General features: G+C 38.7%; 1 protein-coding gene across 5 annotated transcripts in view; it reads right to left on the bottom strand.

Moving 5' to 3' along the window:
• The window catches only part of NECTIN3 (nectin cell adhesion molecule 3), a 157,958-nt gene that overhangs the window by 131,265 nt on the left and 10,494 nt on the right, over positions 1-16,199 (bottom strand). For all 5 annotated transcript variants that reach the window (XM_042031561.1, XM_042031560.1, XM_042031558.1 and 2 more), the window contains exon 2: positions 2,011-2,349. In XM_042031561.1, the coding sequence (XP_041887495.1) occupies positions 2,011-2,349 (339 nt within the window). The remainder of the gene's footprint in view (positions 1-2,010; positions 2,350-16,199) is intronic.

The following is a 16,199-nucleotide window of genomic DNA, read 5'->3' on the forward strand; positions in this document are numbered from 1 at the left end:
GTTCAGGCCAGCAAAGTTCACAAGTCATTAATTTACAGCATATTCTGAAAATCATTACTTCCAGTATTTTGACTGTTTAAGCCTGCATGTCAGTGCAGCAAAAAGTTTCTAGAAGGACAGAAGAAAACTGTAAGGCCAAAGAGCTTAAGTCCAACAGAGGGCTGGCTACCTAGCAGTACATGCAAGTGAAGCTGCTGCTAGCTAGGATGGAAAGGCATCTTTGCCAAGTAACAGCTGGGTTTTGCCATTTAGAGGTTGATACCAAATCCTGAGAGACTTATAGCAATTGGCAACCATCTACATCAATGATGAAAAAAGCTATGATCAGAACCATTGTACGCCTGACCAACACTTTGCCTATTTCAACTGCAATTTTTCATAACACATATCTAATGAAACCAGTTGTGGTCCCTCTACACTTTCAAATGTAGAATAATAAGCACACAGGACATACATGTGCTTTCCAAGTTCCTCCAAATACCTGAGATTACAAGTGCAAAATGGACACAACTACTAATGTGATCTGAAAAAAAGAAATAAATCTTAGAAAGAGGAACTGACTAGAAAAGATGAGGCAAGACAGTAAGAACTTCCCACTGCTAACTGGTAAAGCACAATAGCTGAAACCTGAAGTCAAAAGACTGCTACAATAACCACAGACAGCCACTTGCAGTACAGATGGAAGGCAGATGAAAAAGAGAGCCATAAGACCACATGCTTTGTGCATCACATAGAATTTTGGTCAAGTTAATGGTTTCAAATTGGATTAAGTCAGTTGCTTTGATGCATTTATTTTGCTCCCCCTTGTGGTGAAAACCAGTTTATATCCTGTGCTAAAGCCACCTGATTAACCCCATTGAATATTCTACTACTATGAAAAGCAGGTATTGAAGACTAAGAGATGATCCTAAAAAGCATTTCTGCTTACAGAAGTAGGTATTGATGACCACCTCAGCTACAGAAAATATCACTGGACTCCTGGCAGTAGATACAGAAGTACCTTACACTAGTACAAGAGGGATACTACTCTAAGGAGAGGGCAATTTGATAACAGGCTTTCAAGCTCCAGAGTAATCATATTACCTTACACTGCAGTAACACCTGAGTTACTAGCACTTCAGCACTAATTCCTTACGACAGCAATACTCAACCCTCAACAAGAGGGACAAAATTAGTGTAAACAAACCCCCAAGTTTATAAAAGCTTCACATTATGACTATCCACAAGCAGTCAAGAGCTTAAATTGACTCTTCCCACAACTCCCAGCAGTCATCTAGACAGTTTTGCTTTACATTTACACTGTGCAAAGAACAGTTTACACCACCAGTCCCAAGCAGCTATATTAAACTATCATGTTAGCAACACATCTATAAAATCATACAATTGAGTTGGAAAGGACTTTTTGAAGGTCATCCAGTCCAATCCCCTAGCAATAAGCAGGGACATCTTCAACTACACCAGGCTGCTCAGAGTCCCATCTGAATGTTTCCAGGCATGGGACATCTACCACCTCACTAGGAACTCTAACCTAATTACAGATGATGGGTTATTTCACTGAGACAACCAGTCATCAGCGGGGTTTAGAAATACCTGCTTTTTCTGAAGACCAGTGACTACTTAGTACTAACTGAGGGAATTTGTGAGGGAATTCAGCCAAGGTGGTAGCTAAAGCCATGTTTAGCAGCTTCTCAGCACATACACACAAGTCCCTGGTATCAACATTGTCTCTCAAAGTTCTAAAGCACTGTGCTAATACAAACTAAATGTCTGTATAAGCACAATGCCTAAAAAGGAGCTTTTTTTTAAATTTATTAAAAAAATATTTTTTTTAATAACTAGTCAAGTTCTAAAGAAGCAAGACCCGAAAGAAGTCTCCTCTATGACATTAGTAAAAATAACACACCTGTAATGAAAGACCAGCAAACACATATTTTGCATTAAGTTAAATGGTAAAATACAACTTACTAGTAAGTTAAGAATTTTTCTCATTTCAAAAAGCAGGTGACTTACCTAGTACTGTTAAAGTTGTTGATGCCTGTGTATTTCCAAGTGGGAATGTAACTGCCTTGCAAATATATTCTCCTGCATCAGAAAAGCTTACATTTTTTAAGATGATTGTTGCATCAGTAAGTGAGTAGTTTTTAAATGCCACTCTTCCTTGGTATTCTCCTTGAACAGATATTCCATATTCAGGGTGATGAACAGCAATAGTCTGTGAAATTTTACCATCTATCTTCTCCCAAGAAACTTGTGTTATTGTTTCATTTACATCAATTATGCATTTCAGTGCAACCTTCTTCCCCCAAACTGCTGTCACATGTGGATCAACAACTGGTCCAGCTAAGGCACCTAAAAACAAAGCAATTGTTAGTTGCTACAGAAGAAGGAAGCCTCCTTCAGTAATTAGCTTACCTTTTTAGAAGAGAATTCCCACTTTTTTCTGAATAACTGATTCACAACAGTGTGGAAATACTTCAGAAACGTATTTCAAGCAAAACCATCAAAGCTAGGCACAGATCAACCATTTTTCAGAGAATACTACCACTAATACACAACTTCATAGAAAAATGACCTGACAATTGTGTAACAGTCTTTTGGGAATTTAACTAGACATGAACATTTTGTTGATTCACATTTATCAAAAAACCAGTAACAAGACATGTTACTTTTTAGCAGTCTGATTACTGATACAGAGCATCAAGCAAAAATTTAACTTAAACTTCTACACTTGCCTTTCTCCTTAAATAATCTTTATTAAGTCGTATCTTTTGTAAGTAGAAATAAGTGAAACTTCTAGCACTTACCATACCAGTAAATACTTCAAAAGCAAAGCAACAATTAAAAAAACAAACAAAAAAGCCCCTATCAAAATCCCACAAACCTTCATGTTTACAATGATAGTCACTCAAAGAACTCAACTTGAACTTTCCTACTCTACTTCCTAATGAAGACATTTACCATCATACATATGCAATCTTTCTGCTACACTCTGGTGGGGTGTATTTACACAAGATCTTCTCTCACACAGTAAATAAGCAAGAGTAGGCATAGTCAAGCACTTGCTTAGGATTCAATGTATTTCTGTTTAATACCTAAAATGCCTTCCACAGTAGCAACTACATTCTGAACTCAGCATTTTACACCACCCTCCTTTCAAAAACTGAAATCCACTAGGACAAAGCAGTTCAATATAACACAGGTTCACAATTTCTTCTGCCAAACAGATGCTCCAGAAACTTCACTCATTAGCTCTCTCAGAGCAAACTAACCTGATGAAAAAGAACCAAACTCTTAGTTCACAGTGTATTTCTTTTTCCTGCGCTCAGATTTTAACAGAGCTATTTCAAATGCTGATTCACTCCTCAGATACCAAATCAATATCCAGGCTGTTACTGGGGAAGTTCACCCATGAAGCAAAAGCCAAGTATAAATTTTAGTAGCCCCGTTCTCCTAAGCATGAAGAAGTCATTCAACTTGAGACATGAGCTGCCTTTTCACTCACCAAGTTCACACAAAAGGCAAGCCATGTGTTCAGGCAAAATATCTCTATACACCTTTACGTACAAGTCCATTGTTAATAGCTCTCTGCTTCCCATCAATTGATTTTTCATTGTTCAAACCATTTCTGAGTCAATGAAGTCACCCAAAAAAGTGATTTAGCTATGGATTTCTTCAGTATAAAACTACTGCCTAACATCAATAGGATGAACACCTTAAGTTACACAAATAAATCAAACTAAGCCAGAACTTTAGATCAATATTGTTGATGCATCAGTGGCTAAGTGGGGCTTGTGAGGGGACAAAAAATAGCAAGTAAGAAAACTCCTAATATGTTTCATGTAGAGAATATCTGCCATGACAAGTAGAGGAAGAACATTCTGGCTATTCTCCTCATGCCTCTTATCTAACACATTATGGTAACAGACACTGGAAAGAGGGAAACTATTTGCAAACTGGCATGTGCAGAGTTCTGCCCAAACTGTCTCCACTTGCCATTGCTACATTTAAGCATAAGGTGGAGTGCTCCTTAAAAAGTATTTGACTATTGCTTTCTACCTTATAAATAAGGCTCACAAGTTACATTTCTGAAATGTATTTCAGAATGTACAGGATATACATATTCTGTAATGTATTTTAAGTAATGTAATTAAAAACACACCTTCATTCAGAAATCAGCTTTTTGCAACATTTAAATCTACTGAATTAACCTGTATTAAGCTTTAACATAGTGATTAGCTATATATAACCCCAAACAACTTAGTATAGAAAAGCCCCCACAAGTGAACTTAAAAAAACTGCTCAGACTTCTGGGGAAGGTAACAAACTGAACTGGAAAAACATCCCAGTTAATTGAACACAAGCTTTTTTGTTTCCTTTTTTTTTTTTGACAACTCTGCTCCCAGTAATTGGAGGCTTTAACATCAAAATGACCATAGTACATTTAAAAAGTCAACACTCCACAATTTTCCCACCAAGGAATACTTCTAACAGCTCATTTGCGCAATGAGAACATTGTGTTCTCACATGAATTACATGAATATTTTCAGAAGTCAAACTTCTTCATTGCTGCTATTTTCAAGATTTACAGAGTGAACTGAGCAGGACCCATATATATTTATAGACATAAACATACTTTTAGTTGATCAGTTAGATCTTTTTCCTTCACTTCCAGCAAAGGAGGTAGAGCTAACAGATCACTACTCCAAATTTTACAATTTTACATTTATCTCATCTTCTGACATATGTTCACACTACAAAGACCAAAAAAAAAAAATTAGCTTATCTATGAGGATCATTTTACTTGAACTTACATACAGCTCACACAACAGCATATAGACTCCAAAGTGTTTAAAGCTCTAGAAACAGCTTAAATCTGAAGTGCCAATGCAATGCAACATATTTAATTTGGAACAGTATCTCTTGTTTTAATCTCCATCCAGTTATTCTTTAACTAGCTTTAGCTGCAGAGCAATCAAGCTAATAGTTCAAACTAGCAAGCTAACTACCGTGCAGATATTCAGGGCTCTCCAAGACTCAAGACTCTAAGGTAAGTATTTCCTTTGATATAAAGACTTCCACTCAAGAGTCAGTATTTTGCTCACAGATTGTAGTTGAATAATGAGCTACATGTCTCCTCCAAAATAACACATTTAGAGGCTTACAATGCACAAGGTTCTGAAGAACAAGACACTTCAAGACCACCCTATTCAGGTCCTTAACTGATCCAAAGTACTAGCACATAGGACATACATTTCTGGTTTTAATGAGGCCTAGCCCTCTTCCTCTTGAAATCTAATACTGAAATCTGACCTTCTCTGCTTCACGTTCACAGTATTTAAGTCTGTCATCCTCAACAAACCGTATGGATACACTTTGTATTCAATCAGTAATTAAGATGTTTTGAATTTCTCAAGGTAAACACAGCATCACAAGGTTTTCTTACTTTTTTCTTTATATTTTTCCAAGTTTTTACAGATCTGCCTTCCCTTTCCTTTTTGCTCCCTTGGAAGACGTAAGATTGTTCTGTACTGTTTCACATGCAGCCTGATGAGATCGCCATCTCAGGCGCCTTTACATGATTCAATTTTAGCTAAGTCCCTATGCACCAACTGATTTTTGATCACAGTGATCCAATGCCATGCCAGCAATAAAGTCAAGGATCTTACCTGAAACAGCAAGGCGCTGACTCTACTCATATAACTTGACAAAAAGTTTGAAGAGTAAACAAAACCAAACAAATCCCTAAGGCTCACTTCTAGCATTAAAAGCCACAGAACTAGGTGCTATCAAATGCTGACCATGATAACAATCTGTTCAATATCAATTCTTAATTAAGCTTCTACCACTAACTGAAGAAAAGATACTGATGAATTATATGAACGACCTTCTTAAAATAACAAAGTATTCATGCTATGAAATGACAGAATACTTTCCAGATTTACAGGCTTGTTATATTTTGCAATAAACAGGTTTAGATTTTCTATATGAAGCAGCCATGCGCAAGTCTAATTATAAAAGAAATGCATTTTGTTACCCACTTAACAGCACACTTCTGGCAAGACAAGGTGACCATACTGACACTTTCTAGCCACTGATTTCCCATAACCTGCCAACTATTTCCACAAGACAACATGGCCAAACTACAGAAGAGCAGAAAACTGAATTTTTTGCCCTCTATCCGCAAGTTATTCAGCTCATGGATATGTGGCCTTAGCATACACTAGTGGCAGGGAACTCCTCTGAGTTCCAATCAAGAATGGCTCAGAATAAGAACATCCCATTTTGGTGACAGCAAGTTGCCATGTCAGTAGACCTTCCCATGGAACACTCTTAAGATCAGGCTAAGCATTATCGTTATGTCAGTTTAACTTCAGCTGACATCAGAAAGCTTATTCTTGCAGTCCTCCTCCTCCTGTGCCAGCACCCATCAGGTACCTAAAAGACCCCTACCTACAAAACCTCACTTGTTCTCTTCCTGTTTTAACCTTCTGAATTAGCTCAGTCAATCACAAGTGGCAATGTAACAGATGCAATGAGCACAAATCTAGTGGCATTTTGAGATTTGCTTAGCTGGAAAAGCAAATAGCTTTAAGAGACTGCAGAAAACAAGCTGAAACCTCAACTTGAGGCTTTATAAAAATATATGCTTAAATGACTGGGACGAAGTCAGTGTGTCTTTTGACCACCAGGGCACAATCAAATTACTGTGTCAAAAAAAGATCAGAACCAAGAAATGGAAGAGATTCAAGATTAAGTAGTACAAAATGCCTCAACAGTAGCTTCCAATTAGAAGTGCTAAGAAAGGACTTAGGAAAAAACTGCACTTACATCAAAGAGATAGTATTACAACCCAGTGTTACTCTTACCTAAGGATCTGCTTTGTCACAACCCTTGCTTGGAGCACTAGTTTGTCAACAAGTTTTTTGGGGGAAAGCGAGCTGGGATTAAAAAACAGTGCAAGATTAGCAACCATAAGCATTGCGTTTACAGGACTCAGCTCAAGTTCCCTTTTTTGTACAGTACTTGCCTCATTTTTTTAAATAAGAAAACTAGGGATGTATTACTTCCACCTCAGAGAGCAAATCTTAAAACCTTGTTCAGTGTTTAGCACACAATATAACACGCATACAAAAGCCTACCAGAATGCAAAAATTTTGGTGAAATGAGGCATAGCAATTCAGTAGTCTGAAGCCTAGACCGCTGGAACTCTCAGGCGCTCTCAGATTATTTTTTCATTTTACTGAAGTTCAAGGGATTCTATCTTTTGAATCAGAGGTCAGCTTTATCTAATACCAACAGGAAATGAAGAACATTATGATGTAGCTCATGCAAATCCACCACTTGGAAATGGTTCTATTAACTTCTGAATGTTAACTTTTTACACCTGCAAATAACCCAAAATGAGAATCCAGTCTTAACTTTGTTAGTGGTATGAGCAGCTCTCCTCTAGGTGACTTTAGCCTGACATCTTACAAAAAAAACCACAGTAACAGGAACATAATTTCTAGTTGAAAATTATAAAATAAAGTTACATAAAGTTCTATCTTTTCCAAGTACACCTAAAAATCAAAGAGACTGGCAACGAGAACTGCTTGAGCATGGGAATGCATGAAGAGGTCAGTCTCTTAATTTCAGTGCTGTCTCAAAAGTTAACTGTTGCTGAAGGGTTTTACTAACATCAAGCTCAAGACAGACGGATTCTCAGTTAAGTGCTATCACAGGATGTTCTGCAGAATTCTGAAATACTGTGAACCTCCATCTGGCTGCTCCTAAGGGTACAGCTGACAAGATATCACACCATTGAGCCAGGAGGCTTGTGTCACTCTGCTCCTTTATTCCCCACAGCTGATGGAAGAGACTGCCAGTTCTTCCATCAGCTCTTCTCTCAACTCTCTCTAGTTGCTGAATCAACATATGTATCTACATAGAAAGAGCAGGGAATAGTAATAATTGTTGGGAAGGCTACAGCTACTATTTGCAAGACAGCAACCAGAGCAGAGCCCAGAGAGAGGACTCACACTGCCTGTTAAAAAGCCAGGTACTGCAATACTGGATGAAGTACTGTCATCCTAGCACAAAGGGGTCAAAGATGACAAAGTATGCAAACCTCTTCAGCTCCACAATAAACAACCATCAACAAGACTGACATTTGCAACACAGAGCAAAGGAACAGATTTCAAAGAGACACTTTACTCCAATGTAAAGGAGTCAGGAAAATTAAATGTGTCAGGAAAATTAATTCACAAACACCAGAGGTTTATGTCCAAAAAAGAGACAGAGAAGTCCTGTAAATTTATTCGAATAAAGGGAGAGGCAATGGGGCATTCTCCTGGGGTCTCTTGAATTGTTGGGGGATGCAACCCCCTTTTTATCCTAATTCCTGGCCGCAACACCCTCTTCCTTTCCGCACTGGCTGAGGTACTCAGAAGGTACGGACTTCTCGAATCGCCTATTCTACGCTCCCCTCTAACATGCATTCCACCCCCTCCCCCCCCTTTTGTTATATAAAAGAAAAAAACCTATTCATAATTCTATTAAGTCTTTGTTCTTTTTCTCTAGGTTCAGGAATGTAACAGGGCCTTGGCTGAGCAACAGTCTATGTTGATTAGTAACATCTTCTAGAACTGAGAGTTTTCTTCTGTTACTTCCCTATCTCTAAGCTCCTAGCCCTATCTACAAGCAGATTTGCAGGTCTGTTTGTAAAGACACATTCATCTTATTCCTTTCAAATGCAACACAAAATCAAAGAAAAAATAGTTGCAACTCAGAGTTTATCAGCTTGAGCCCAACTCATACAGACATGAGTTGGAGCTTCAAAAAAAGCTCTGCCCTTGAAGTCAGACATGGCTGTTAGCCACCATTCTTATTTCAGAATGCCATTTTCATATGTGAACTGGTCCTTCTGTTCTAGTTTAACTCCACATAAGACAGCACCTGTGCCCCTGCCTACTCTGCTTCCCATCACGCTGCACAGACCTTTAGTATCAAGCAGCAGGATAATCTACGACACTATAGGAAGCTAAAGAATGTAAGGCTCGTGATTCAAATGGGGTTGGGAAGGATACTCTTAGCCAATTTTATAAGGTTGAAATTTTAAATGTAACTACTCACTAAGAATGTTTACAAAGTCCCATGAACTTTAAAACTTCGTCTGGAATTTTGACTTAAACCATATTAACATCAATGTCCATTTTACATGTTCTTACATTGTAATCTTCTATACATATTAACACATAGCAAATTAAGACATACATGTTTATCCTGATACTAAGCTTTCAGATGTTTACAAAACATGTTGAACTAATAGTTAAGGCATGCTATGAGGCAGCTGGAAGTTCTTCTGTAATGAATATTTCCAACTCTGTTTAACCAAATCTTCCAATCCCACCTCATTTAAAAGGAAAAAAGTGAGACAATGAGGTACTCTTTTTCCAACAAATGAGCCAGGCTCAAAAGCAGGACTGGAGGAGAACATCTCATTCTAAGTCCCACGCCTTCAAAAAACTAGTAGTAAGAGTAAAGAAGTAGCTCAAAAGTTATCCATATACACACCACTACTTCCTAACCACCACAGAATGCTTCACACTGCCATTTAAATAAACTCAAATCCCTGAGCATCAGAGCTGTAGGCATAAATATGCAAAAGAGATTGAAACAAGCAGTCCTTAATGTAACACAAACCTCTGACTGGAAAGTTCGTTAAAGAGTTCCAGATGATCTTACAAATCTTCTGAAACACAGAAGATGAGTCAATACTTCTGACAAACTGATCTGGTGGGAAAGGTTGAAGTCCTCCTATATAGCATCAAGTTTAAACACACAACCAAAATACGTAACAGATAACTGGAGGTCAGAAGGACAGTTGTACATCTGAATCTTGGTGGGGCTGCTGACTAATGCATTATATACAGAGAAACAAGTGAAGTTACACATAACAAACCTCTCCCAGTCAGGCAGACAAAACCCTTCAAGCGGTAGTGGGTCCAAATTAGACTAGCAGCCAGCAGGAATAGGTCTAAGTAACACATACAGGATGTTAAATAACTGGTTAGAGAGCAAAGAGTGTTCTGAAAGCTACAGCAAGTGTACGGTGATTACATTTCAAGAATTGAAAGTGACACTATAGAATATGCTAATCTAGAAGTATACTTTGCTCTAGCCAACATCAATGAGGCTCCATCTGGAGTTGTTCAGCTTGAACAGAACACATCACATATTAGCCATCCAGAGAGTCTGAAAGCAAAGTGTGCTCAAAGGCCTAGAAAACATGACCTACAAGAAAGGACTGGAACAACTGATTATTATTCTCATAAAAAGTAACCTGATAAAGGTCCTGAAGTACTTACACTGCAAAAAGAGAATGCCTGCAATACTGAGAATGCCTGTGAAGATTAGGAAGGAGATAAACCAGTAAAGCAATAAATAAAACAAAAGTAGAAGCACAAAAAACAAGCAACCAAGTCCAATGAAATAAAGAAAACCTTTGATGCTACAGAACATGAATTTCTCATATGAACACCCTGGCCAAAACGACAAACCTCCCCAACCTTTAGAAAGGTTTGATATTTAGTAATTAAAAAAACCCAAAACAAACTCCCAAACTAACCTAAGATGATCCTGCACATGATCAAGGATTTTATTGGCTTCATTACTGTAAGATTAACAGACATTTTTAGTAAAGTAATAATACAGTCTTCCTTCAAGTTCTTGTTAGCCAATATGACACACATGCTGAAGGACTTAACGAAAAGTTCTTGTTTCAGGAACTTACTTGCAACATTCCATTCCATACACTTATACCACTTGCTCTAGCATGACCATTGGGTTCACCCAGACTTTACTACTGTGAGAAGATTTCAGAATACACTGCTTTTACAAGCCTCATTCTGAGTCCTCTTCCTAGCAACCTGCTGTTTCTTCACCTGTGTTTAAAACTATCCTCCACTTGCTTTGCAAATCAAGAAACCAACCCAGTGACGCATGAAGGAAATAACAAAAACACAAAATAGACATTAACTCTGAAGATATCTGGAATGGCAAATTAATTTCATTTTTAATGCTCTGTTAGTACAACTTAAAATACATTACAAAACAGATCACCAGTGCTTTCAGCTAACACATACTTACCTAGAACAGAGCACTTTCAGCTACTTTTTTCATCCTCAGGTCAGTTGTATTTGGGTTTAGCTTGAATATTGCAACTTGTTCAAATAAATACCTACTTTCTTATCAAATATATTCCTCATTTCCTTCTGTTTGTATCCTTTAATTACTTTTTTCAGTAAAGGTTCTCCTCTTCATCAGAACAACAGCCAGCTCACAGCAGGTGACCAGTCTCCTCTGTGACTTAATTTTTTGTCTTCTGATCCACAAGCAGATATTCATCTTTAATCATGTGTTTTGTAAAAAGCTTTTAACTCTTCAAAGTTGTATATTTAAGTGCCCATGAAATCTCTGTTAACCTCAGTTTGTCCTTAGTTAAGTCACTGTGGCATCCTCAAATCACTCCTTACAAGCAAGTCTTATTCTCAGCAACAAGTAAGATTTAAGAAAAATTACAGCCTTCTGCTTTGAGAAAAGTAACTCCTTCTGAGCACGCTCAATAATATGTTGAGTTATAACCTTATGCTTAGACATAACTTTAATGTTCCTTGCTTAAAATTTATTTTAAAAGCTCAATTTCTTCATTTATTTGCAGGGCTGTGAGTTCAAGGTGATGACAGGAATTCCATTCAGGAAATATACAGGAACACCTAATCACAAAGTTTTAGTCAGCTAGTCCTTCAGCTTTTCTGACTTCTATATATAAACTGCCTTTCATGATACAGACAATGTCACACATTACACAAAAATTAACACTTTCTGGACATCAGTTTATTCTTAAAAGGTTTCAATTCTAGTATACTCTTCAAGGCTAGGAAATGTCAAAGCTGGTGTTACTACACTTAAAGTTCAAAGAGGATGCCAATACAACATCATGACAGAGGACACGCTTCGCAACAGTGCACTGCCTAGCTCAGACCTTGTACAGGCAGCTGCCTTCAAAACAGACCTCTGGCAAAGTTCACAGAACCGACCACCACATACTCAAGGCCTTCTCTGCAATTATACAAATACTATGTATTATAATAATTCATACACATAAAGCTTAATACTCTCCTCCACAAAGGATGCCTTATGGGCATCACTGAACATCCATCCACACTTCAGCTTGCTTAACTGTTCAATCACTCAGTTTCTTAAGGTACTTCAAAACTCTGTAACTCATCTTCATTCCAACTTGTTATCAGCAACTAGTAGTTATGATAATAAAGGCACCTCATACTCCAGGAAATGCAATAGACAAGATCCTACTATCCTCCAGCACCACCTACAACTATAGCTTCCAGCACATGAATTCTTCCAGAAAAACTTCCCAGATCACAGTGACTGCTAAACGGTCTGGTCAGATAAATACCCTGCCACTTCCTTCCAAACTCCAGACCTCTCCACTCCTTATTTGGAGAGGCAATTTAATGCTATTGAATGCTATCACAATATCCACCTTTTCTTTTTTTTTCAAGGGGAAGAGAAATTGGGGGTGAGGGATTGGGCACTAAATATCATAGAAGTATGAGGAGTTACTGCCCATCATTTCTGCTTCATTTCAAAATGTGGAAGTTACCAGTAACACAGCAACATGTTCTCTTCCACCTAGCCACAAACTTGCAAAAACATGGGTTGGTGTTCCAGATGCCAACCCAGTCCAAAACACAGCTTTCCTTCCAAGTTAAATGGTTGTTGTTTCAATACTACCATATAATAAACTTGCCATTTCACAGACTAACAGAAATAAAACAAGGCAACTCAATCAGAACCCAAAAATACAATACAAAATGTTCACTATAGGATTCTTGTCACTGCTGTTTGTTCTCTTTCATTATAAAGTAGCAAGTCACTTTTCTGCTACACAGCAGTATTTACATAAGCTGCCATCCTAACCATGAGGATAGCTATAATGCGCATCTTGCTAGATTACCCAAAAAGCTCATGTCTATCCCAGAGTCTAACTTATGAGCATTATTAAGATATTCTTGACTTAATCACTCTGACTTCATTTGTCAGACAGAAGCATTCAGACTCAAGTCCCAGGAATTCATCAGTACCAGCCTGTAGAGGGGAGGGAAAAAACCAACCAACCAAACTTCCAAAGAAATCCTGTGATGTCTCCAAAGTGTTCAACAGATCATGTCAAACACAGATGTAAGCTATAGTGATCATTTCCAACTAGGTCACCTAGCAATTACCCACAAACACAAGTGAACTCCTAGGCACAGGTTTCTTCATAATGCATTTATCATTGGCAAAGGCAAACAAGCTCTAATATTGATGTAGAGAATAACGATTTCATGCAGGTAAAGCGGCAAGGGACCTCAAAAGGCCACTCAGTCCTGCTCAAACTAGGTCGAGTTATATCAGACCGCTTGGAAATTCATCCAGTCAAGTTTGAAATATTACCACAGAAGATTGATTCCTCAAATATTTTGGGCACCTGCTCCCTCACAGAGAAGTTTTACTTCCTTACATTGGCTCAGAATTTCCCACACTTCAGCTTGCTCCTATTCCCTTCTGGGGGGCATTTCTGAAGAAAGTGTAGATCTACCTTCTTGATATGTTCTCATCAGGCAGCAAAGTAAGGGTTCCTTTTTCTCAGCTTTCCCTTCTCCAGGCTGATCAGGTGCAGGTCTTGCAGTCTCTCCTCACACACCCTGTGCTCCAGTCAACAGTGACTCGCTGTCCACTCTGGTAGCTCAGTGTCCCCCTGGTACCGTGAGCCCCAAACTGGACACAGTGCTACAGTGACAGAGAGAGGTAAAGGATCCCTTCCCTCAATCTGCTGTCACGCTTAGCAGAGCCAGGATGAGGTCACCTTTCCTTGATGTGAGGACAAACTGCAGATACTGCTCAATCTGTTGTTCACCAGGGCCCTGTACCTGTGCCTCCCAAGCTGTCTTCCAGTCCCTTGGACCACAGCCTATATTGAATGGAGTTATCTCAGTCCAGACGTGGGATTTAAAAATCACAGAATTGCTGAGGCTGGAAAAGACCTTTAAGATCACTGAGTCCAACCATTAAGCTAAGACTGCCACTAAACTAAGTCCCTAAGTGCCATATCTACACCTGCACAGTGATGGCATTCAGTATGATCTGCTCCATAACTTTCCCTGGCACTGAGGTCAGGCTGGCAGGCCTGTAAGTCCCCTAAATCCTCCTTCCAGCCCTTCTTGTAGCTGGACATCACATTTGCTAACTTCCAGTGAACTAGAACAAGGACTGCTGGTAAATGATTCAAAGTGGCTTAGTGAGCACTTTTGACAGACTTCTCAGTAGTCTTGGGTGGATGCCATCTGGCCCCACAGACTTGTGTGTGTGTCTAAGTGGCACAGCAGGTCACTGACCATTTATCCTTGGATTATGGGGGCTTCATCCTGCTCCCCATCCCTGTCTTCCAAGCTCAGAGGTTTGGGTACCCAGAGAACAACTAGTCTTAACATTAAATACTGCGGCAAAGAATTCATTATATACGTCACCCTTACCCCACATTCAATAAAGGATGGAGATTTTCCTTAGCCTTCCTTTTGTTGCTCATGTATTCATAAAAATCATTTTTTACTTTCTTTTACAGCAGTAGCCAGATTAAGTTCCCATTGGGCTTTGGCTCTTCTAATTTTCTACCTGCAAACATCACAACATCCTTGTAGTCCTCCTGAGCCGCCTGCCCCTTCTTCCAAAGCTCATAAACTCTCCTTTTCCTGAATTCCAGCTCTCTGTTTAGCCACACCAGTCTAGCTCCAAGCATTCTAGACACTCTTCCTCACCTTGCCAGCCTGCCTTCCCTGAAAGGTACAAATCCAGCAAATTGCATGACTCCAGTCATACAAGCTATTCCACAACATTGCTGGAATTCCAAAGAGATCCTAAGTTCACAGTTGTGCTCATTTGTGCTGCCTTCACAATGGAAGGGATAAAACCAACTTCCATCATAGCCCCCTTGGACACTTGTTGATTGCTCCTTGCATCTTTGCTTCTCTTCAGATTAGAGAAAAATCAAAGGCAATCTCAACATGTATAGCTTAAAACCCTCCTCACAAGTCAGGAATGCTTTTGGAAAAGAACCCTCCGCCTTACTTCATCAGACAGACCCTGCCTCTGGTTCAGTAGTCCTTGTTCCTCAGGGAAAGTTCAGTGACTAGGGAAGTCAAATTAATTAATACCTGATCTTTCATGCATTTCATAGTATTTACACCAGGCAGCACAGGAAAGGTGTAATGGTCAGCCAGAATCTACATATTAATTATAAGACTGCACAGCACACAAGCTGAAATGACAGCCCAGCTGGCTAGGAGAAGCAATGAAGATACAAATCAAGAATTAGCATATCTCTGGGCTTGTATTTATAGACTTGTGCAGTGCTATATCAGTACTTAATTATTTTGTTATTCAGTAACTTAATTTTCCATACCTCTATACTTTCTGTTCTTCCCATACTACACTGCACTTGTCAGACTCCACCTCTTCATTCATTATCAAGGCAAACCTAAGTCAATGCAGAGAACCAATTAACTGTCAATTTCTGCATTTCACAATTACTGTTTATGTTCAGACAAAGTTTAATACAAATGTGATCACATTCAAGCTACATGTCCTAGAACTGTGCTATATTTTACCTACTCAAAGGTAGGGGTCAAAAGGAGAAGTATTTCTGAGCTGTTCAGTTAATAACAGACAACAAAGCCAAAGCAAAGAGTACACAGGTTGCTTTCCTTTGTCTTGGTTCATTCAGTATCAGCACAATGCAGTTTAACAAATCAACAAAAACCCCCAAATAACTCTGACATACACCACCAGAAATGCTGGCTGGTTTTGACAAACCAAAACTATCGACATTTAAAGGTGTGCCATACTGAAAAGCAAGGTCTATGAAATTCCTAACCTAACCAAGATGAAAAGCAAGGTCTTTGAAATTCCTAACCTAACCAAGACAGAAGTTTTAAGCACAAACCTCCTGACTTGGGATAATTTAAAACAAACAAAAAAAACCACCAACAAAACCAACTATCTAGGGCATTTCAGCCATTTTGGGGAGAACAAGGTAAATGAAAAAATACTGTTGTATTACCATCTTTGTCTTTAGTAGGATATTATTTTTATGTGGGAAC

The sequence above is a fragment of the Corvus kubaryi genome, unplaced genomic scaffold, assembly GCF_017639235.1.
Source record: "Corvus kubaryi isolate FWS band 111438036 unplaced genomic scaffold, C.kubaryi_AGA036_p1.0 37341, whole genome shotgun sequence".
Classification (NCBI taxonomy): Eukaryota; Metazoa; Chordata; class Aves; order Passeriformes; family Corvidae; genus Corvus; species Corvus kubaryi.